General features: G+C 56.2%; 1 protein-coding gene across 1 annotated transcript in view; it reads left to right on the plus strand.

The window, feature by feature from the left end:
* The window catches only part of GDAP2 (ganglioside induced differentiation associated protein 2), a 30348-nt gene that overhangs the window by 3662 nt on the left and 3047 nt on the right, over positions 1 to 23639 (plus strand). The window contains exons 2-12 of the mRNA XM_075263363.1: positions 931 to 1154; positions 1400 to 1539; positions 2803 to 2956; positions 3636 to 3724; positions 5441 to 5517; positions 5662 to 5821; positions 6004 to 6157; positions 8786 to 8862; positions 8973 to 9049; positions 9396 to 9535; positions 10105 to 10159. Coding sequence (XP_075119464.1) covers positions 976 to 1154; positions 1400 to 1539; positions 2803 to 2956; positions 3636 to 3724; positions 5441 to 5517; positions 5662 to 5821; positions 6004 to 6157; positions 8786 to 8862; positions 8973 to 9049; positions 9396 to 9535; positions 10105 to 10159 — 1302 coding nt within the window. The 5' untranslated portion in view covers positions 931 to 975. The remainder of the gene's footprint in view (positions 1 to 930; positions 1155 to 1399; positions 1540 to 2802; positions 2957 to 3635; positions 3725 to 5440; positions 5518 to 5661; positions 5822 to 6003; positions 6158 to 8785; positions 8863 to 8972; positions 9050 to 9395; positions 9536 to 10104; positions 10160 to 23639) is intronic.

Here is a 23639-nt window from a genome sequence, read left to right on the forward strand (position 1 = left end):
TTATACCCCTCATACACTCACATCCTCCGCCCCCCATATTATACCCCTCATATACTGACACCCTCCGCCCCCCATATTATACCCCTCATACACTCACACCCTCCGCCCCCCCATATTATACCCCTCATACACTGACACCCTCCGCCCCCCCATATTATACCCCTCATACACTCACACCCTCCGCTCCTCCATATTATACCCCTCATACACTCACACCCTCCGCCCCCCATATTATACCCCTCATACACTCACACCTTCCGCCCCCCATATTATACCCCTCATACACTCACACCCTCCGCCCCCCATATTATACCCCTCATACACTCACACCCTCCGCCCCCCATATTATACCCCTCATATACTGACACCCTCCGCCCCCCATATTATACCCCTCATACACTCACACCCTCCGCCCCCCATATTATACCCCTCATACACTCACACCCTCCGCTCCTCTATATTATACCCCTCATACACTCACACCCTCCGCTCCCCCATATTATACCCCTCATACACTCATACCCTCCGCTCCTCCATATTATACCCCTCATACACTCACACCCTCTGCCCTCCATATTATACCCCTCATATACTGACACCCTCCGCCCCCCATATTATACCCCTTATACACTCACACCCTCCGCTCCTCCATATTATACCCCTCATACACTCACACCCTCCGCCCCCCATATTATACCCCTCATACACTCACACCCTCCGCTCCTCCATATTATACCCCTCATACACTGACACCCTCCGCCCCCCATATTATACCCCTTCATACACTGACACCCTCCGCCCCCCCCCATATTATACCCCTCATACACTCACACCCTCTGCACCCCATATTATACCCCTGTCATGTATGTGTTGTCCCCCTATGTTATGTATGACACTGCCCAGTACAGCTTCCGTTTGCCCCCTATGCAGGTGTAGCAGGACAGGCTGGATGCCGGGCGTCACTTCTGCGGCCCTATGGATCCTCTCGGTGCCCGCTCGTGTTTTGTCAATGCCGACACGTTGCCATGCTGGGCTGCTTCCCCAGTGGGGATCGATGTTCCCGATTCATCGGAGTTGTCGGAGGGCTCTGAGCGCCATGGCGTCCGCTCACCGTTCCCGTACAGAGAAGAGATTAATCGGAAGGTCATACTGTGGTGAGTGGGCTCCAGTGTTCTGTCTGCACCCACATACCCCCCTTCCCCCTCCAGCCTCCTCCTCTCGATTATTTACTGCATTATACTAGACAGATGGTTTTGGTGTCTGAGCTCATACACAGCAGGGATTCTGGCGCAGTGTATGGCGGGCAGTGCCAGTATGCTGAGGATAAGCTGTAATACCCCTTCCCTGCCTATGTGTGATTACTGTACAGTCCTCTCACAAGTTCTCGTGTGCTCACCAGGAGCGGGGATGTGGCCTTACTGAACTGCACCGCCGTGGTCAACACCAGCAATGAGGCCCTCAACGACAAGAATCCAGTGTCGGACAGTATCTACCGCTATGCGGGGTCAGAGCTACAGGAGGAGATGCAGAAGCTGAAAGGTGCGCCCCCTGGTGTACTCGCCATGCACTTACACATATGGTGGAGTGTACTGTCTGCGGAACCCTCATTTAACTGAACTCCCCAGATTGGACTTTTTAGTTCTCCTTGTTCTTGCGCTCACAAACATCCCATCACTGTTCCTCTTTTTTCACCTCCGCTTGGTCACTATTGCCCCTTCTCTCATTACCTCCTGCTCGCTCTTCCTCTCCCCTCATCCGCCTCCTGCTCGCTCTTCCTCTCCCCTCATCCGCCTCCTGCTCGCTCTTCCTCTCCCCTCATCCGCCTCCTGCTCGCTCTTCCTCTCCCCTCATCCGCCTCCTGCTCGCTCTTCCTCTCCCCTCATCCGCCTCCTGCTCGCTCTTCCTCTCCCCTCATCCGCCTCCTGCTCGCTCTTCCTCTCCCCTCATCCGCCTCCTGCTCGCTCTTCCTCTCCCCTCATCCGCCTCCTGCTCGCTCTTCCTCTCCCCTCATCCGCCTCCTGCTCGCTCTTCCTCTCCCCTCATCCGCCTCCTGCTCGCTCTTCCTCTCCCCTCATCCGCCTCCTGCTCGCTCTTCCTCTCCCCTCATCCAACCTCCTGCTTGCTCTTCCTCTCCCCTCATCCGCCTCCTGCTCTTCCTCTCCCCTCATCCGCCTCCTGCTCGCTCTTCCTCTCCCCTCATCCGCCTCCTGCTCGCTCTTCCTCTCCCCTCATCCGCCTCCTGCTCGCTCTTCCTCTCCCCTCATCCGCCTCCTGCTCGCTCTTCCTCTCCCCTCATCCGCCTCCTGCTCGCTCTTCCTCTCCCCTCATCCGCCTCCTGCTCGCTCTTCCTCTCCCCTCATCCGCCTCCTGCTCGCTCTTCCTCTCCCCTCATCCGCCTCCTGCTCGCTCTTCCTCTCCCCTCATCCGCCTCCTGCTCGCTCTTCCTCTCCCCTCATCCGCCTCCTGCTCGCTCTTCCTCTCCCCTCATCCGCCTCCTGCTCGCTCTTCCTCTCCCCTCATCCAACCTCCTGCTTGCTCTTCCTCTCCCCTCATCCGCCTCCTGCTCTTCCTCTCCCCTCATCCGCCTCCTGCTCGCTCTTCCTCTCCCCTCATCCGCCTCCTGCTCGCTCTTCCTCTCCCCTCATCCGCCTCCTGCTCGCTCTTCCTCTCCCCTCATCCGCCTCCTGCTCGCTCTTCCTCTCCCCTCATCCGCCTCCTGCTCGCTCTTCCTCTCCCCTCATCCAACCTCCTGCTTGCTCTTCCACACACTCACTGGGCACTTGTCACCATTTTTCCTGGCAGGTTGCAGGACAGGAGAGGCTAAGCTCACCAAGGGGTTTAATTTGGCCGCCCGCTACATTATCCACACCGTCGGACCTAAGTACAAGAGCAAGTACCGCACGGCGGCCGAGAGCTCCCTGTACAGCTGCTACCGAAACGTCCTCCAGCTCGCCAAGTAATTAACCCTTCATTTATTGTTGTCCCTGTCACTCCGCTCTGAGACTGCTCAGTGATATTCCAGTTGTCTCCTATAGACAATCCGCTGATCACTGCTGAGCGACCCCTCCTCCCCCCGCCCACCCTCACCCAGGATTTCAGTGTGCTCTCGTGATGCTGGGCATGACAGTCATGTGACTTGTGGTTACGACCGCCTGTAATATCCTGAGAAATGGAGAACTGCGTGTAGTGGAGACCGAGTCATAGTATATAGTGTATATGCCTGTGTAATATCTCCAGTTATATCCTATATGACACGTGACCCCTCCCCCCTGCTATATCATGGGGGGTTACGTTGTATCCTATATATTACATGACCTCTCTTTCTGGTGCTTTTGTCTTTCGAGTTTTTATATTGTGACCTCCCGCAGTATTCGGGGACATCGGGCTCACAGAATTTTATCTTTTCGCTTTCCTTAATGGATGTGGCAGCCCGCTGAACAGTTTCTGCAGCTTTGGATGTGACTGGAGTATAGTACTAGCTATGGCTCTCTTGCTTTCTTTGGCGCAGTCTCCTCTATTCTGTCTTCTTTCTTCCCTCCTGTTAGTTGGACGCCGTTAGTATTGCAGCAGTGAATGTGTCAGTCACCAGGGGGCGCCATAGTCCTGGCTTTCATCTCCTGTGTGTCTTTTTGTAGGGAGCAGGCTGTGTCCTCTGTGGGACTGTGTGTTATCAGCACTCAGAAGAGGGGGTACCCGCTGGAAGACGCCACACACATCGCCCTGCGTGAGTCTTCTGCAGAACATTGCACTTTGTGCTGGAATGATCCTCTGAATTATGGATGCAATGCGGAATTGTAGTGACTGTAGTGTAGAGGTGCAGAGCGTTGCACTGTAATGACTGTAGTGTAGGGGTGCAGAGCATTGCACTGTAATGACTGTAGTGTAGGGGTGCAGAGCGTTGCCCTGTAATGACTGTAGTGTAGGGGTGCAGAGCGTTGCACTGTAATGACTGTAGTGTAGGGGTGCAGAGCGTTGCACTGTAATGACTGTAGTGTAGGGGTGCAGAGCGTTGCACTGTAATGACTGTAGTGTAGAGGTGCAGAGCGTTGCACTGTAATGACTGTAGTGTAGGGGTGCAGAGCGTTGCCCTGTAATGACTGTAGTGTAGGGGTGCAGAGCGTTGCACTGTAATGACTGTAGTGTAGGGGTGCAGAGCGTTGCACTGTAATGACTGTAGTGTAGGGGTGCAGAGCGTTGCACTGTAATGACTGTAGTGCAGGGGTGCAGAGCGTTGCACTGTAATGACTGTAGTGTAGAGGTGCAGAGCGTTGCCCTGTAATGACTGTAGTGTAGGGGTGCAGAGCGTTGCACTGTAATGACTGTAGTGCAGGGGTGCAGAGCGTTGCACTGTAATGACTGTAGTGTAGGGGTGCAGAGCGTTGCACTGTAATGACTGTAGTGTAGGGGTGCAGAGCGTTGCACTGTAATGACTGTAGTGTAGAGGTGCAGAGCGTTGCACTGTAATGACTGTAGTGTAGGGGTGCAGAGCGTTGCCCTGTAATGACTGTAGTGTAGGGGTGCAGAGCGTTGCACTGTAATGACTGTAGTGTAGGGGTGCAGAGCGTTGCACTGTAATGACTGTAGTGTAGGGGTGCAGAGCGTTGCACTGTAATGACTGTAGTGCAGGGGTGCAGAGCGTTGCACTGTAATGACTGTAGTGTAGGGGTGCAGAGCGTTGCCCTGTAATGACTGTAGTGCAGGGGTGCAGAGCGTTGCACTGTAATGACTGTAGTGCAGGGGTGCAGAGCGTTGCCCTGTAATGACTGTAGTGTAGGGGTGCAGAGCGTTGCACTGTAATGACTGTAGTGTAGGGGTGCAGAGCGTTGCACTGTAATGACTGTAGTGTAGGGGTGCAGAGCGTTGCCCTGTAATGACTGTAGTGTAGGGGTGCAGAGCGTTGCCCTGTAATGACTGTAGTGTAGGGGTGCAGAGCGTTGCACTGTAATGACTGTAGTGTAGGGGTGCAGAGCGTTGCACTGTAATGACTGTAGTGTAGGGGTGCAGAGCGTTGCACTGTAATGACTGTAGTGTAGGGGTGCAGAGCGTTGCACTGTAATGACTGTAGTGTAGGGGTGCAGAGCGTTGCACTGTAATGACTGTAGTGTAGGGGTGCAGAGCGTTGCACTGTAATGACTGTAGTGTAGGGGTGCAGAGCGTTGCACTGTAATGACTGTAGTGTAGGGGTGCAGAGCGTTGCACTGTAATGACTGTAGTGTAGGGGTGCAGAGCGTTGCACTGTAATGACTGTAGTGTAGGGGTGCAGAGCGTTGCACTGTAATGACTGTAGTGTAGGGGTGCAGAGCGTTGCACTGTAATGACTGTAGTGTAGGGGTGCAGAGCGTTGCCTTTTAACATTCCTCCATATTTTTTTCTTCCCATTATTTGGGTTTCCTCAATCCTTTCCATGGCTGAGCCCGATGTCTTGTGCGTTCTCCTTCAGGTACGGTGCGGCGGTTCCTGGAATCTCACGGCTCAGCGTTGGATCGCGTGGTGTTTGCAGTGACGCAGCAGGAGGAGGTGCGATCCTGTGACCTGTGTTGTACAGTTTGTGTCTCCGGCACCATCTTATATGGCGGCTCCTCTCTGCATTATGAGGTGCGAGGCGCGGAGCTGCCGCCCCTGATACCTGTCACTGACCTGTCTCCTGCTCGTCTCTTCCAGGCCGCCTACCTGCATCTGCTCCCTCTCTACTTCCCCCGCTCCGTCCAGGAGGAGCACAGCTCTCTGCCCCTTTTACCCCCCGATATTGGGAATGCTGACGGGGAACCAGTCGTTCCAGAACGACAGATCCGAATCTGCGAGAAGCCGGGCTTACATGAAGGTGATGGCGGCAGCGTTCTGTATTCTGCTACTATTTCTCGCTGTGGTGAGGGTCCGCATTCTGTAAATAAAGGGCCCCCCACATGTTTCAGAGGCCGCCTCCATAGGAGACATGAGACCCCCTGACTGACTGACTCGCTATTTCCCGCGCTGTGACTAATCTATACACCTTGTGTGTTGCAGACGACTCAGAGGAGGATGAAGGACTCGGCCATGACCTTTCCCTCATTGGCTCGCACGCTTTTGCACGTATGGAAGGTGACGTGGACAAACAGAGACGCCTGGCACTACAGGGGCACATGTCCGGGGTCGCCCTACAGAAACAGCACCAGAGAAAGTGAGTCCAGCACACGATAAACACTAGGTGGGGCCCCCTATTCCTCATTTCCACATATATTTATTGCCGATATCGCCCTGTATAGTCCTCTTCTTGGGGAGTGGACGCCCCGCCATGACCTGATACTTCTCACAGCTGAAGGTTTGCACTGATGTATCAGTGTAGGCAATCCCTTACATCACATCTGTAGTCTCTCTCCTGCGCTGACTGTTTGGTACAATGTATCAGTGCAGGTAAGATGAATCTTTATGGAGTTTATCCTGGAATCAGTTGTAGCAAACCCTCTGCTGTGAGAAATATGTGATCTATACAGAAGGTCTCCATTCACTGACAGCCAGCAGGAATCCTGAAAATGGTGAGAAGATGAAACCATCCATGTCCTAGAATGTGTAGTCACTACAGAGGGCTGGGAGTAAGTGTACGGCGCCATCATGTGACTGTCACTTACTGGTCACTTGTATACTCTGTGTACAGGCGACTGTCAGGTCACTGGTTACTCTGTATAGGCGGCTGTCACTGTCAGGTCACTGGTTACTCTGTGTACAGGCGGCTGTCACTGTCAGGTCACTGGTTACTCTGTACAGGCGGCTGTCAGGTCACTGGTTACTCTCTGTACAGGCGGCTGTCAGGTCACTGGTTACTCTGTGTACAGGCGGCTGTCAGGTCACTGGTTACTCTCTGTACAGGTGGCTATCACTGTCAGGTCACTGGTTACTCTGTGTACAGGCGGCTGTCAGGTCACTGGTTACTCTGTACAGGCGGCTGTCAGGTCACTGGTTACTCTCTGTACAGGCGGCTGTCAGGTCACTGGTTACTCTGTGTACAGGCGGCTGTCAGGTCACTGGTTACTCTCTGTACAGGCGGCTGTCAGGTCACTGGTTACTCTGTGTACAGGCAGCTGTCAGGTCACTGGTTACTCTGTACAGGCAGCTGTCAGGTCACTGGTTACTCTGTGTACAGGCGGCTGTCAGGTCACTGGTTACTCTCTGTACAGGTGGCTATCACTGTCAGGTCACTGGTTACTCTGTGTACAGGCAGCTGTCAGGTCACTGGTTACTCTGTGTACAGGCGGCTGTCAGGTCACTGGTTACTCTCTGTACAGGCGGCTGTCAGGTCACTGGTTACTCTGTGTACAGGCGGCTGTCAGGTCACTGGTTACTCTGTGTACAGGCGGCTGTCAGGTCACTGGTTACTCTGTGTACAGGCGGCTGTCAGGTCACTGGTTACTCTGTGTACAGGCGGCTGTCAGGTCACTGGTTACTCTGTGTACAGGCGGCTGTCAGGTCACTGGTTACTCTGTGTACAGGCGGCTGTCAGGTCACTGGTTACTCTGTGTACAGGCGGCTGTCAGGTCACTGGTTACTCTGTACAGGCAGCTGTCAGGTCACTGGTTACTCTGTGTACAGGCGGCTGTCAGGTCACTGGTTACTCTGTGTACAGGCGGCTGTCAGGTCACTGGTTACTCTGTGTACAGGCGGCTGTCAGGTCACTGGTTACTCTGTGTACAGGCGGCTGTCAGGTCACTGGTTACTCTGTGTACAGGCGGCTGTCAGGTCACTGGTTACTCTGTGTACAGGCGGCTGTCAGGTCACTGGTTACTCTGTGTACAGGCGGCTGTCAGGTCACTGGTTACTCTGTGTACAGGCGGCTGTCAGGTCACTGGTTACTCTGTACAGGCAGCTGTCAGGTCACTGGTTACTCTGTACAGGCGGCTGTCAGGTCACTGGTTACTCTGTGTACAGGCGGCTGTCAGGTCACTGGTTACTCTGTACAGGCGGCTGTCAGGTCACTGGTTACTCTGTGTACAGGCGGCTGTCAGGTCACTGGTTACTCTGTACAGGCAGCTATCAGGTCACTGGTTACTCTGTACAGGCAGCTGTCAGGTCACTGGTTACTCTGTACAGGCAGCTGTCAGGTCACTGGTTACTCTGTACAGGCAGCTGTCAGGTCACTGGTTACTCTGTACAGGCGGCTGTCAGGTCACTGGTTACTCTGTGTACAGGCGGCTGTCGCTGTCAGGTCACTGGTTACTCTGTGTACAGGCGGCTGTCAGGTCACTGGTTACTCTGTACAGGCGGCTGTCAGGTCACTGGTTACTCTGTGTACAGGCGGCTGTCAGGTCACTGGTTACTCTGTACAGGCGGCTGTCAGGTCACTGGTTACTCTGTGTACAGGCGGCTGTCAGGTCACTGGTTACTCTGTGTACAGGCGGCTGTCAGGTCACTGGTTACTCTGTACAGGCAGCTGTCAGGTCACTGGTTACTCTGTACAGGCGGCTGTCAGGTCACTGGTTACTCTGTGTACAGGCGGCTGTCGCTGTTAGGTCACTGGTTACTCTGTACAGGCGGCTGTCAGGTCACTGGTTACTCTGTGTACAGGCGGCTGTCAGGTCACTGGTTACTCTGTGTACAGGCGGCTGTCAGGTCACTGGTTACTCTGTGTACAGGCGGCTGTCAGGTCACTGGTTACTCTGTGTACAGGCGGCTGTCAGGTCACTGGTTACTCTGTGTACAGGCGGCTGTCAGGTCACTGGTTACTCTGTGTACAGGCGGCTGTCACTGTCAGGTCACTGGTTACTCTCTGTACAGGCGGCTGTCACTGACCACTCTTTTTCCCTTTCATCCTCAGTTACAATCGTTGGCTGTCGCGAGCGCGGACAGAAGACCTCTCGGATATCGCCGCCCTGAAGGCGCTCTACCAGTCTGGTGAGTCTCACAATCGGACACAAGGAAATGATTCCACGGGGATTTCACGGTGACAATGGCGACCTTTGTGTCCTCGCGCCACTGACTCGCGTTCTTCTTCCTTGTTCCAGGTGTTGATAATGGTGGCTGCACCGTCATCGTCATTGTAGGAAGGAACATTCCCGTCCTGCTCATCGACATGGAGAAGGTGATGCCCCCCACAGTGAGGGAAGGGTCTGTAGGTGGTGACAACCAATATGAGCATCCAGGAGGGCTGTCACCCTTCTTTACCAGGCTCCTGAACGACAAATAGTGATTTTGTGGAATGAGAATTCGGGGCGTTATGAACCTGTAGTCGACATTCAGGGCTTTGGTGGGGTCTATTACCTCTCTCCAAGAATGACCGTGCAATGAGAGCGGAAAATGCAGAACGGTCAGTCACTCAGGTTCTGGGAAAGCTGGGTGACGACATAGGAATAGCATACAGACAGGGGAGTATGTGTGTGGATGAACGCATCATGTCATACTACATGTAACCCGTGTTTTGTCTCCAGGCCCTGCTCTACTTCATACACATGATGGATCACGTGGCCGCCAAGGATTACGTCCTGGTGTATTTCCACACCCTGACCGGGGAACACAACCACCTGGACTCCGACTTCCTGAAAAACATGTACGACGTGGTGGATATCAAGTGAGTGACAGTGCCCGCCATTGGCCAGCTCGCCTGCTCCTCCCCCCAGTCTCCACTAGGAGGCGATGTGGGCACATGTAACATTGCTGAGTCCACGTGTTACCGGGATAGATAGACAGATGGTTGTGGAAGTGGCTTTGACTCTTTCATGACTGGAGGGATCTTTGAGGCTTGGTCTGTGCAATAACAGGTGCTCTGCCTTAGATACATACAATGTCTTATAGGAGGGGATTCAGTCTGCTCCCTGCCCCCGTGTATCATGAGACCCCGGCCCCAGGATATGGTTCGCACCGCTCGCTATAGTGTAGATTGTGGTCCGCCGTGTCTGTATCACCCAAACCCCCCACAATGGAGACAACCACAACCTTTATTGGGGTATTCTGTGGGGCGCTAAATATATATATATATATATATATATATATATATATATATATATATATGTATTTATTTATATTAATATAATATTATTAATTTATTATTATAATTAAGTACAAGTATTTATTTTTTTTATTATTATTTTTTGCATTTTTCCCACTTTCTGCTGATCTGAATTCCTTCTGCTTTCCCAGATATAAGAAGAATTTGAAGGCCCTTTATTTTGTCCATCCGACATTTCGTTCTAAGGTGAGTCCCGCCCCCGGCCGTAAAGTGAGTTGTTTGTGCTGTGCAGTCACTCGCTGATCTGTGGGGTCTCTCACTCAATCACAAGTGCTGTGGTATGTAAATCAGCCTTCAGGGGTGGGAGGAGCCTCTGGGAGTATAGGGGTCCGGGTAGTTAAATTGCATATTGCCCCATCTGTGATGTCGGTAGTCTTTATGATTCGTCATGGAGAATCCTTTAGGCCTTATTCACACACTGGAATTTATAGACAATTTTGAGTCCACGTCAAAATCTGTTGCAAATTCCTCGCAGACAGACCCGAGGCGCTAAGTTACTGGTACACCCATCTGTACGTTTACGGCACTGGCGACATTATCAGCTGACAGAACTGCAAGGACCAGAATCAGGGACCCCAAAGATGCTGCTTCGGTAGTAACTAGAGCATTAAGAAGTTAGACGGGGTCAGGGGCTCCCTCTGTCACCCAGTCACTGGAGAGCCTCAGTGGGGTGCAGATGTGCAGGGCCGCCATCTTGTGTGTGCCGCCTCCGCCCCCCTGAGTAAGGTCTCACGTATGCGTTTCGGCTCCGTAATCTCCTCCCCCCCCGACCTCCCCCTGACCCTCTATCTGAGACTGAAGTGAGGAAATGCACATTTGAAGCTGTTTCCTTCACCAGCGCGAGACTTCCCAGATTCGGCAGATTTCCACCTCATATTCTGTTTCAAACTTGTCCAGAAAGCAAAAATAAAAAATTTGACATGAAGTAACTCGCCAAAACTGCGATGATGATGATGATCCCGTCCGGTCGTACTGGCAGTTCCTTCTACTAAATGTGTCTATAAGGAGAAACAGCTGTGAGGGCCGCGGAGAGCGAGGAGACCCCGAGCCCCTCCGTCCATACACCAGCCAGGTCAGCGCCGGATACGGAGGCCTTCCCTATAGTCGTATTGGTCTGGCTACTATGGAGTGTTTGGCTAATGAAGGGTGAAGATCTATATGTAGGTAGTGACCACCTGCACCTGAAATGACTACAACGGCATTGTAGTTGTCACTAGTGTGTGGATACGGCCCTCAGTCATGTCTGCGTCCTCCATAAGTGTCTGTCAGGAAGTAATAGGGTTGTGAGGGAGCTAAGACAAGAAATGAGGTGAAGACGACATCAACTGGATGAAGGGAAATCGAGGCAACATGGTTGTCTGGGCGCAAAGAGAAGCCTAAGTGGTTGAAAGGAATACACGTGTTTAGGGTTATGAGGGAGCTAAGATGGGATTTATTGTATGAAGACAACAGAAACTTAAGTTAGGAAGCTAAGACAATATCTGGTGTAGGAAAGGAACGCAAAAGGTGGCGTGAAGGAGCCAAGATAAGACGTATGGAAGGAAAAAGATGAGCGAGCTCAAAACATAACATATGAATAGGAGGTGATAGGGATATGAGGGAGCTAAGACCAGAATTGTTCCATGGGAACACAAGGTAAGAGTTGTGAGGGAGCTAAGACAAGGTCAGCCATAAGTGATCAGGAGGAAGATGAGACATGAAGAAAAGGTTTATATGACCGGGAGTGAGAATTACTGTACTAAGAAGTAGTAAGAGCTAAGAATGGACAGGAGGAGGCTCGAAGAAGATTGTATAAGAACAGGAAGTATTATGGGGAGCTAGGGAACTAAGAGAAGATTTATTGTAGGGTCAAAACAGGGATGTGACGGGCAGCCGGGGGGAGCTTGGATGTGACGGGCAGCCGGGGGGAGCTTGGATGTGACGGGCAGCCGGGGGGAGCTTGGATGTGACGGGCAGCCGGAGGGAGCTTGGATGTGACGAGTAGCCGGAGGGAGCTTGGATGTGACGGGCAGCCGGAGGGAGCTTGGATGTGACGGGCAGCCGGAGGGAGCTTGGATGTGACGAGTAGCCGGAGGGAGCTTGGATGTGACGGGCAGCCGGAGGGAGCTTGGATGTGACGGGTAGCCGGAGGGAGCTTGGATGTGACGGGCAGCCGGAGGGAGCTTGGATGTGACGGGCAGCCGGAGGGAGCTTGGATGTGACGGGCAGCCGGAGGGAGCTTGGATGTGACGGGCAGCCGGAGGGAGCTTGGATGTGACGGGCAGCCGGGGGGAGCTTGGATGTGAGGGGCAGCCGGGGGGAGCTTGGATGTGAGGAGCAGCCGGAGGGAGCTTGGATGTGACGGGCAGCCGGAGGGAGCTTGGTTGTGACGGGCAGCCGGAGGGAGCTTGGATGTGATGGGCAGCCGGGGAGGAGCTTGGATGTGACGGGCAGCCGGGGGGAGCTTGGATGTGAGGAGCAGCCGGAGGGAGCTTGGATGTGACGGGCAGCCGGAGGGAGCTTGGTTGTGACGGGCAGCCGGAGGGAGCTTGGATGTGACGGGCAGCCGGGGGGAGCTTGGATGTGACGGGCAGCCGGGGAGGAGCTTGGATGTGACGGGCCGCCGGAGGGAGCTTGGATGTGACGGGCAGCCGGGGAGGAGCTTGGATGTGACGGGCCGCCGGAGGGAGCTTGGATGTGACGGGCAGCCGGGGAGGAGCTTGGATGTGACGGGCAGCCGGAGGGAGCTTGGATGTGACGGGCAGCCGGGGAGGAGCTTGGATGTGACGGGCAGACAGGGGGAGCTTGGATGTGACGGGCAGCCGAGGGTGAGATGTGACAGCTGTGACATAATGTAGTCTTGTATTCTGCATGGTGTCGGCTACTTAATAACACGTCCTGACTGTCCATTACTGATAAATCTGGAGGACTGGTGAGGGCAGACTTGGTGTTGCAGTGCGCGTCCCCATAGAGCTCCCATCTCTGTATAGGTGATGCCGGCCTTGTCCTGTATCTCACTTTTACATGTTTGTAGGTTTTACTTTTAGTGATGTTGGACGTGCACATGTATGACGTGGGGCTGAGCGTGTGCGCGGTGTGACTGCTGCCAGACGTGGCTGTACATGCAGCTGTCTGATACTGAGATTATGTAATACCTTGTAGATCGCAGGAGGTTTATACAGCTAGAACAGATATACGGGGTTGACGGGCGACTTTTGTTGCTGGAGTTGACTCTTATGATGACAGAAGACATCGCGCTGAATCCTGCCGGATGGCTCGCTGGCCAAGTATATGTCAGTGCTGAAATAAAGCCATAGATAAGTGACGAGGCCAACCATACAGCCCTGTCCAACATGTTGTGGTTACTTTGGCAAATCTTCCCTTCCTATGGATGAAAAAACTAAATCTGTGAAAGGTTGAACTTGCGGGACGTGTCCTAATAATGGAGTCCAAGGTCGCAGAAAGAGAAGGGTACGAAGACTGGAGAAACGGGAGATACTAAAGAGTGTAAGATTGTAGACGGGAGGCGCAAACTAAGCAGATAAAGAGGCTAAGGAAACCAAGACTGGAGCCAGAGGGAGCACTAAGGGAGCTTAGACGGGATCCTGAGACGTGACTGAACCAGAACAACTTCTAATTCACGAGGAACAGAATAGAAGAAGGTTGAGGATGGTGAGACTGACGCCGATGTCTGGAAACATCTGACCTGTGTATGAGAGACTGCGTCAGAGAAACAAGAAGTGTAACAGGGTTGTTGGGGAGCTTAGTCTGATCCAGGTAGGGCCAATAGCAGGGTCCATAGAGGCGTGAGGGAGGTATGACATGATAAAGTGCTGCCATATGTCAGGGGGCACAGAGGGGGGAACCTATTATACCATCAGGGGAAAGTTGGGAGACCACCATAAGTCATTCAAAGGTCTGAAAGGTTCCACCGCAATTAGAAGCTAGGGTCAGCATTGATCAAACATTAGGGCGCAAGCCTGAAGGGGAGAGGAGATCCCAGGGGTGTGAAAAGATCACAGAGGACTAAGGGAGCTGAGGTTGGAGTCGTAGAGAGGAAAGGGATGGAACGGGCGAGACCCAGATGACTTAGGATTCTGGCACCGGAGACTTTTTTATAGTTTTTGGTCTGATACAGATTTTTCTTTCCTGAGAATATTCTCAACCATTTGTCTACTAGAAGGGAAGAAAGGCTTCACCTTATTTCAGAAAAGCTTGCAGCTGCCAGGGTACGTCTTTCTAGAAGATCACTCCGGATCTGGTTGCTGCCGTGTGTCCTGGGGTGTATAGAGGTGGCTGCGGTGTGTCCTGGGGTGTATAGAGGTGGCTGCGGTGTGTCCTGGGGTGTATAGAGGTGTCCGCGGTGTGTCCTGGGGTGTATAGAGGTGTCTGCGGTGTGTCCTGGGGTGTATAGAGGTGTCTGCGGTGTGTCCTGGGGTGTATAGAGGTGTCTGCGGTGTGTCCTGGGGTGTATAGAGGTGTCTGCGGTGTGTCCTGGGGTGTATAGAGGTGTCTGCGATGTGTCCTGGGGTGTATAGAGGTGGCTGCGGTGTGTCCTGGGGTGTATAGAGGTGGCCGCGGTGTGTCCTGGGGTGTATAGAGGTGTGTCCTGGGGTGTATAGAGGTGTCTGCGGTGTGTCCTGGGGTGTATAGAGGTGTCTGCGGCGTGTCCTGGGGTGTATAGAGGTGTCTGCGGTGTGTCCTGGGATGTATAGAGGTGGCTGCGATGTGTCCTGGGGTGTATAGAGGTGTCTGCGGTGTGTCTTGGGGTGTATAGAGGTGGCCGCGGTGTGTCCTGGGGTGTATAGAGGTGGCCGCGGTGTGTCCTGGGGTGTATAGAGGTGTCTGCGGTGTGTCCTGGGGTGTATAGAGGTGGCTGCGGTGTGTCCTGGGGTGTATAGAGGTGTCTGCGGTGTGTCCTGGGGTGTATAGAGGTGGCTGCGGTGTGTCCTGGGGTGTATAGAGGTGGCTGCGGTGTGTCCTGGGGTGTATAGAGGTGGCCGCGGTGTGTCCTGGGGTGTATAGAGGTGGCTGCGGTGTGTCCTGGGGTGTATAGAGGTGGCCGCGGTGTGTCCTGGGGTGTATAGAGGTGGCTGCGGTGTGTCCTGGGGTGTATAGAGGTGGCTGCGGTGTGTCCTGGGGTGTATAGAGGTGGCCGCGGTGTGTCCTGGGGTGTATAGAGGTGGCTGCGATGTGTCCTGGGGTGTATAGAGGTGTCTGCGGTGTGTCCTGGGGTGTATAGAGGTGTCTGCGGTGTGTCCTGGGGTGTATAGAGGTGTCTGCGGTGTGTCCTGGGGTGTATAGAGGTGGCTGCGGTGTGTCCTGGGGTGTATAGAGGTGGCCGCGGTGTGTCCTGGGGTGTATAGAGGTGGCTGCCGTGTGTCCTGGGGTGTATAGAGGTGTCTGCGGCGTGTCCTGGGGTGTATAGAGGTGGCTGCGGCGTGTCCTGGGGTGTATAGAGGTGTCTGCGGCGTGTCCTGGGGTGTATAGAGGTGTCTGCGGCGTGTCCTGGGGTGTATAGAGGTGTCTGCGGCGTGTCCTGGGGTGTATAGAGGTGTCTGCGGCGTGTCCTGGGGTGTATAGAGGTGTCTGCGATGTGTCCTGGGGTGTATAGAGGTGTCTGCGGTGTGTCCTGGGGTGTATAGAGGTGTCTGCGGTGTGTCCTGGGGTGTATAGAGGTGTCTGCGATGTGTCCTGGGGTGTATAGAGGTGGCCGCGGTGTGTCCTGGGGTGTATAGAGGTGTCTGCGATGTGTCCTGGGGTGTATAGAGGTGTCTGCGATGTGTCCTGGGGTGTATAGAGGTGGCCGCGGTGTGTCCTGGGGTGTATAGAGGTGGCTGCGGTGTGTCCTGGGGTGTATAGAGGTGTCTGCGGTGTGTCCTGGGGTGTATAGAGGTGGCTGCGGTGTGTCCTGGGGTGTATAGAGGTGGCTGCGGTGTGTCCTGGGGTGTATAGAGGTGGCTGCGGTGTGTCCTGGGGTGTATAGAGGTGGCTGCGGTGTGTCCTGGGGTGTATAGAGGTGGCTGCGGTGTGTCCTGGGGTATATAGAGGTGGCTGCGGTGTGTCCTGGGGTGTATAGAGGTGGCTGCGGTGTGTCCTGGGGTGTATAGAGGTGGCTGCGGTGTGTCCTGGGGTGTATAGAGGTGGCTGCGGTGTGTCCTGGGGTGTATAGAGGTGGCTGCGGTGTGTCCTGGGGTGTATAGAGGTGGCTGCGGTGTGTCCTGGGGTGTATAGAGGTGGCCGCGGTGTGTCCTGGGGTGTATAGAGGTGGCTGCGGTGTGTCCTGGGGTGTATAGAGGTGGCCGCGGTGTGTCCTGGGGTGTATAGAGGTGTCTGCGGTGTGTCCTGGGGTGTATAGAGGTGGCCGCGGTGTGTCCTGGGGTGTATAGAGGTGGCTGCGGTGTGTCCTGGGGTGTATAGAGGTGGCTGCCGTGTGTCCTGGGGTGTATAGAGGTGGCTGCCGTGTGTCCTGGGGTGTATAGAGGTGGCCGCGGTGTGTCCTGGGGTGTATAGAGGTGGCTGCGGAGTGTCCTGGGGTGTATAGAGGTGGCTGCGGCGTGTCCTGGGGTGTATAGAGGTGTCTGCGGCGTGTCCTGGGGTGTATAGAGGTGTCTGCGGTGTGTCCTGGGGTGTATAGAGGTGGCTGCGGTGTGTCCTGGGGTGTATAGAGGTGGCTGCGGTGTGTCCTGGGGTGTATAGAGGTGTGTCCTGGGGTGTATAGAGGTGTGTCCTGGGGTGTATAGAGGTGTCTGCGGTGTGTCCTGGGGTGTATAGAGGTGGCTGCGGCGTGTCCTGGGGTGTATAGAGGTGTCTGCGGTGTGTCCTGGGGTGTATAGAGGTGGCTGCGGCGTGTCCTGGGGTGTATAGAGGTGGCTGCGGTGTGTCCTGGGGTGTATAGAGGTGGCTGCGGTGTGTCCTGGGGTGTATAGAGGTGGCTGCGGTGTGTCCTGGGGTGTATAGAGGTGGCCGCGGTGTGTCCTGGAGTGTATAGAGGTGGCCGCGGTGTGTCCTGGGGTGTATAGAGGTGGCCGCGGTGTGTCCTGGGGTGTATAGAGGTGGCTGCCGTGTGTCCTGGGGTGTATAGAGGTGGCTGCGGTGTGTCCTGGGGTGTATAGAGGTGGCTGCCGTGTGTCCTGGGGTGTATAGAGGTGTCTGCGGCGTGTCCTGGGGTGTATAGAGGTGGCCGCGGTGTGTCCTGGGGTGTATAGAGGTGTCTGCGGTGTGTCCTGGGGTGTATAGAGGTGGCCGCGGTGTGTCCTGGGGTGTATAGAGGTGTCTGCGGTGTGTCCTGGGGTGTATAGAGGTGGCCGCGGTGTGTCCTGGGGTGTATAGAGGTGGCTGCGGTGTGTCCTGGGGTGTATAGAGGTGGCTGCCGTGTGTCCTGGGGTGTATAGAGGTGGCTGCGGTGTGTCCTGGGGTGTATAGAGGTGGCTGCGGTGTGTCCTGGGGTGTATAGAGGTGTCCGCGGTGTGTCCTGGGGTGTATAGAGGTGTCTGCGGTGTGTCCTGGGGTGTATAGAGGTGTCTGCGGTGTGTCCTGGGGTGTATAGAGGTGTCTGCGGTGTGTCCTGGGGTGTATAGAGGTGTCTGCGGTGTGTCCTGGGGTGTATAGAGGTGTCTGCGATGTGTCCTGGGGTGTATAGAGGTGGCTGCGGTGTGTCCTGGGGTGTATAGAGGTGGCCGCGGTGTGTCCTGGGGTGTATAGAGGTGTGTCCTGGGGTGTATAGAGGTGTCTGCGGTGTGTCCTGGGGTGTATAGAGGTGTCTGCGGCGTGTCCTGGGGTGTATAGAGGTGTCTGCGGTGTGTCCTGGGATGTATAGAGGTGGCTGCGATGTGTCCTGGGGTGTATAGAGGTGTCTGCGGTGTGTCTTGGGGTGTATAGAGGTGGCCGCGGTGTGTCCTGGGGTGTATAGAGGTGGCCGCGGTGTGTCCTGGGGTGTATAGAGGTGTCTGCGGTGTGTCCTGGGGTGTATAGAGGTGGCTGCGGTGTGTCCTGGGGTGTATAGAGGTGTCTGCGGTGTGTCCTGGGGTGTATAGAGGTGTCTGCGGTGTGTCCTGGGGTGTATAGAGGTGGCTGCGGTGTGTCCTGGGGTGTATAGAGGTGGCTGCGGTGTGTCCTGGGGTGTATAGAGGTGGCCGCGGTGTGTCCTGGGGTGTATAGAGGTGGCTGCGGTGTGTCCTGGGGTGTATAGAGGTGGCCGCGGTGTGTCCTGGGGTGTATAGAGGTGGCTGCGGTGTGTCCTGGGGTGTATAGAGGTGGCTGCGGTGTGTCCTGGGGTGTATAGAGGTGGCCGCGGTGTGTCCTGGGGTGTATAGAGGTGGCTGCGATGTGTCCTGGGGTGTATAGAGGTGTCTGCGGTGTGTCCTGGGGTGTATAGAGGTGTCTGCGGTGTGTCCTGGGGTGTATAGAGGTGTCTGCGGTGTGTCCTGGGGTGTATAGAGGTGGCTGCGGTGTGTCCTGGGGTGTATAGAGGTGGCCGCGGTGTGTCCTGGGGTGTATAGAGGTGGCTGCCGTGTGTCCTGGGGTGTATAGAGGTGTCTGCGGCGTGTCCTGGGGTGTATAGAGGTGGCTGCGGCGTGTCCTGGGGTGTATAGAGGTGTCTGCGGCGTGTCCTGGGGTGTATAGAGGTGTCTGCGGCGTGTCCTGGGGTGTATAGAGGTGTCTGCGGCGTGTCCTGGGGTGTATAGAGGTGTCTGCGGCGTGTCCTGGGGTGTATAGAGGTGTCTGCGATGTGTCCTGGGGTGTATAGAGGTGTCTGCGGTGTGTCCTGGGGTGTATAGAGGTGTCTGCGGTGTGTCCTGGGGTGTATAGAGGTGTCTGCGATGTGTCCTGGGGTGTATAGAGGTGGCCGCGGTGTGTCCTGGGGTGTATAGAGGTGTCTGCGATGTGTCCTGGGGTGTATAGAGGTGTCTGCGATGTGTCCTGGGGTGTATAGAGGTGGCCGCGGTGTGTCCTGGGGTGTATAGAGGTGGCTGCGGTGTGTCCTGGGGTGTATAGAGGTGTCTGCGGTGTGTCCTGGGGTGTATAGAGGTGGCTGCGGTGTGTCCTGGGGTGTATAGAGGTGGCTGCGGTGTGTCCTGGGGTGTATAGAGGTGGCTGCGGTGTGTCCTGGGGTGTATAGAGGTGGCTGCGGTGTGTCCTGGGGTGTATAGAGGTGGCTGCGGTGTGTCCTGGGGTATATAGAGGTGGCTGCGGTGTGTCCTGGGGTGTATAGAGGTGGCTGCGGTGTGTCCTGGGGTGTATAGAGGTGGCTGCGGTGTGTCCTGGGGTGTATAGAGGTGGCTGCGGTGTGTCCTGGGGTGTATAGAGGTGGCTGCGGTGTGTCCTGGGGTGTATAGAGGTGGCTGCGGTGTGTCCTGGGGTGTATAGAGGTGGCCGCGGTGTGTCCTGGGGTGTATAGAGGTGGCTGCGGTGTGTCCTGGGGTGTATAGAGGTGGCCGCGGTGTGTCCTGGGGTGTATAGAGGTGTCTGCGGTGTGTCCTGGGGTGTATAGAGGTGGCCGCGGTGTGTCCTGGGGTGTATAGAGGTGGCTGCGGTGTGTCCTGGGGTGTATAGAGGTGGCTGCCGTGTGTCCTGGGGTGTATAGAGGTGGCTGCCGTGTGTCCTGGGGTGTATAGAGGTGGCCGCGGTGTGTCCTGGGGTGTATAGAGGTGGCTGCGGAGTGTCCTGGGGTGTATAGAGGTGGCTGCGGCGTGTCCTGGGGTGTATAGAGGTGTCTGCGGCGTGTCCTGGGGTGTATAGAGGTGTCTGCGGTGTGTCCTGGGGTGTATAGAGGTGGCTGCGGTGTGTCCTGGGGTGTATAGAGGTGGCTGCGGTGTGTCCTGGGGTGTATAGAGGTGTGTCCTGGGGTGTATAGAGGTGTGTCCTGGGGTGTATAGAGGTGTCTGCGGTGTGTCCTGGGGTGTATAGAGGTGGCTGCGGCGTGTCCTGGGGTGTATAGAGGTGTCTGCGGTGTGTCCTGGGGTGTATAGAGGTGGCTGCGGCGTGTCCTGGGGTGTATAGAGGTGGCTGCGGTGTGTCCTGGGGTGTATAGAGGTGGCTGCGGTGTGTCCTGGGGTGTATAGAGGTGGCTGCGGTGTGTCCTGGGGTGTATAGAGGTGGCCGCGGTGTGTCCTGGAGTGTATAGAGGTGGCCGCGGTGTGTCCTGGGGTGTATAGAGGTGGCCGCGGTGTGTCCTGGGGTGTATAGAGGTGGCTGCCGTGTGTCCTGGGGTGTATAGAGGTGGCTGCGGTGTGTCCTGGGGTGTATAGAGGTGGCTGCCGTGTGTCCTGGGGTGTATAGAGGTGTCTGCGGCGTGTCCTGGGGTGTATAGAGGTGGCCGCGGTGTGTCCTGGGGTGTATAGAGGTGTCTGCGGTGTGTCCTGGGGTGTATAGAGGTGGCCGCGGTGTGTCCTGGGGTGTATAGAGGTGTCTGCGGTGTGTCCTGGGGTGTATAGAGGTGGCCGCGGTGTGTCCTGGGGTGTATAGAGGTGGCTGCGGTGTGTCCTGGGGTGTATAGAGGTGGCTGCGGTGTGTCCTGGGGTGTATAGAGGTGGCTGCGGTGTGTCCTGGGGTGTATAGAGGTGGCTGCCGTGTGTCCTGGGGTGTATAGAGGTGGCTGCGGCGTGTCCTGGGGTGTATAGAGGTGTCTGCGGCGTGTCCTGGGGTGTATAGAGGTGGCTGCGGTGTGTCCTGGGGTGTATAGAGGTGGCCGCGGTGTGTCCTGGGGTGTATAGAGGTGGCTGCGGTGTGTCCTGGGGTGTATAGAGGTGGCCGCGGTGTGTCCTGGGGTGTATAGAGGTGACTGCGGTGTGTCCTGGGGTGTATAGAGGTGTCTGCGGTGTGTCCTGGGGTATATAGAGGTGGCCGCGGTGTGTCCTGGGGTGTATAGAGGTGGCCGCGGTGTGTCCTGGGGTGTATAGAGGTGGCTGCGGTGTGTCCTGGGGTGTATAGAGGTGGCTGCGGTGTGTCCTGGGGTGTATAGAGGTGGCCGCGGTGTGTCCTGGGGTGTATAGAGGTGGCTGCGGTGTGTCCTGGGGTGTATAGAGGTGGCTGCGGTGTGTCCTGGGGTGTATAGAGGTGGCTGCGGTGTGTCCTGAGGTGTATAGAGGTGGCTGCGGTGTGTCCTGGGGTGTATAGAGGTGGCCGCGGTGTGTCCTGGGGTGTATAGAGGTGGCTGCGGTGTGTCCTGGGGTGTATAGAGGTGGCTGCGGTGTGTCCTGGGGTGTATAGAGGTGGCTGCGGTGTGTCCTGGGGTGTATAGAGGTGGCTGCGGTGTGTCCTGGGGTGTATAGAGGTGGCTGCGGTGTGTCCTGGGGTGTATAGAGGTGGCTGCCGTGTGTCCTGGGGTATATAGAGGTGGCTGCGGTGTGTCCTGGGGTGTATAGAGGTGGCTGCGGTGTGTCCTGGGGTGTATAGAGGTGGCTGCCGTGTGTCCTGGGGTGTATAGAGGTGGCTGCGGTGTGTCCTGGGGTGTATAGAGGTGTGTCCTGGGGTGTATAGAGGTGGCCGCGGTGTGTCCTGGGGTGTATAGAGGTGTGTCCTGGGGTGTATAGAGGTGTGTCCTGGGGTGTATAGAGGTGTCTGCGGTGTGTCCTGGGGTGTATAGAGGTGTCTGCGGTGTGTCCTGGGGTGTATAGAGGTGTCTGCGGTGTGTCCTGGGGTGTATAGAGGTGGCTGCGGCGTGTCCTGGGGTGTATAGAGGTGTCTGCGGCGTGTCCTGGGGTGTATAGAGGTGGCTGCGGTGTGTCCTGGGGTGTATAGAGGTGGCCGCGGTGTGTCCTGGGGTGTATAGAGGTGGCTGCGGTGTGTCCTGGGGTGTATAGAGGTGGCCGCGGTGTGTCCTGGGGTGTATAGAGGTGGCTGCGGCGTGTCCTGGGGTATATAGAGGTGGCCGCGGTGTGTCCTGGGGTATATAGAGGTGGCCGCGGTGTGTCCTGGGGTGTATAGAGGTGGCTGCGGCGTGTCCTGGGGTGTATAGAGGTGGCCGCGGTGTGTCCTGGGGTGTATAGAGGTGGCTGCGGTGTGTCCTGGGGTGTATAGAGGTGGCTGCGGTGTGTCCTGGGGTGTATAGAGGTGTCTGAGGTGTGTCCTGGGGTGTATAGAGGTGGCTGCCGTGTGTCCTGGGGTGTATAGAGGTGTCTGCGGTGTGTCCTGGGGTGTATAGAGGTGGCTGCGGTGTGTCCTGGGGTGTATAGAGGTGGCCGCGGTGTGTCCTGAGGTGTATAGAGGTGGCTGCGGTGTGTCCTGGGGTGTATAGAGGTGGCCGCGGTGTGTCCTGGGGTGTATAGAGGTGGCTGCGGTGTGTCCTGGGGTGTATAGAGGTGGCTGCGGTGTGTCCTGGGGTGTATAGAGGTGGCTGCGGTGTGTCCTGGGGTGTATAGAGGTGGCTGCGGTGTGTCCTGGGGTGTATAGAGGTGGCTGCGGTGTGTCCTGGGGTGTATAGAGGTGGCTGCGGTGTGTCCTGGGGTGTATAGAGGTGGCTGCGGTGTGTCCTGGGGTGTATAGAGGTGGCTGCGGTGTGTCCTGGGGTGTATAGAGGTGGCTGCGGTGTGTCCTGGGGTGTATAGAGGTGGCTGCGGTGTGTCCTGGGGTGTATAGAGGTGGCTGCGGTGTGTCCTGGGGTGTATAGAGGTGGCTGCCGTGTGTCCTGGGGTATATAGAGGTGGCTGCGGTGTGTCCTGGGGTGTATAGAGGTGGCTGCGGTGTGTCCTGGGGTGTATAGAGGTGGCTGCGGTGTGTCCTGGGGTGTATAGAGGTGGCTGCCGTGTGTCCTGGGGTGTATAGAGGTGGCTGCGGTGTGTCCTGGGGTGTATAGAGGTGTGTCCTGGGGTGTATAGAGGTGGCCGCGGTGTGTCCTGGGGTGTATAGAGGTGTGTCCTGGGGTGTATAGAGGTGTGTCCTGGGGTGTATAGAGGTGTCTGCGGTGTGTCCTGGGGTGTATAGAGGTGTCTGCGGTGTGTCCTGGGGTGTATAGAGGTGTCTGCGGTGTGTCCTGGGGTGTATAGAGGTGGCTGCGGCGTGTCCTGGGGTGTATAGAGGTGTCTGCGGCGTGTCCTGGGGTGTATAGAGGTGGCTGCGGTGTGTCCTGGGGTGTATAGAGGTGGCCGCGGTGTGTCCTGGGGTGTATAGAGGTGTCTGCGGTGTGTCCTGGGGTGTATAGAGGTGGCTGCGGCGTGTCCTGGGGTGTATAGAGGTGTCTGCGGCGTGTCCTGGGGTGTATAGAGGTGGCTGCGGTGTGTCCTGGGGTGTATAGAGGTGTCTGCGGTGTGTCCTGGGGTGTATAGAGGTGTCTGCGGTGTGTCCTGGGGTGTATAGAGGTGGCTGCGGCGTGTCCTGGGGTGTATAGAGGTGTCTGCGGCGTGTCCTGGGGTGTATAGAGGTGGCTGCGGTGTGTCCTGGGGTGTATAGAGGTGGCCGCGGTGTGTCCTGGGGTGTATAGAGGTGGCTGCGGTGTGTCCTGGGGTGTATAGAGGTGTCTGCGGTGTGTCCTGGGGTGTATAGAGGTGTCTGCGGTGTGTCCTGGGGTGTATAGAGGTGGCCGCGGTGTGTCCTGGGGTGTATAGAGGTGGCCGCGGTGTGTCCTGGGGTGTATAGAGGTGGCTGCGGCGTGTCCTGGGGTATATAGAGGTGGCCGCGGTGTGTCCTGGGGTATATAGAGGTGGCCGCGGTGTGTCCTGGGGTGTCTAGAGGTGGCTGCGGCGTGTCC

Source organism: Leptodactylus fuscus, chromosome 2, assembly GCF_031893055.1.
Source record: "Leptodactylus fuscus isolate aLepFus1 chromosome 2, aLepFus1.hap2, whole genome shotgun sequence".
Taxonomy (NCBI): Eukaryota; Metazoa; Chordata; class Amphibia; order Anura; family Leptodactylidae; genus Leptodactylus; species Leptodactylus fuscus.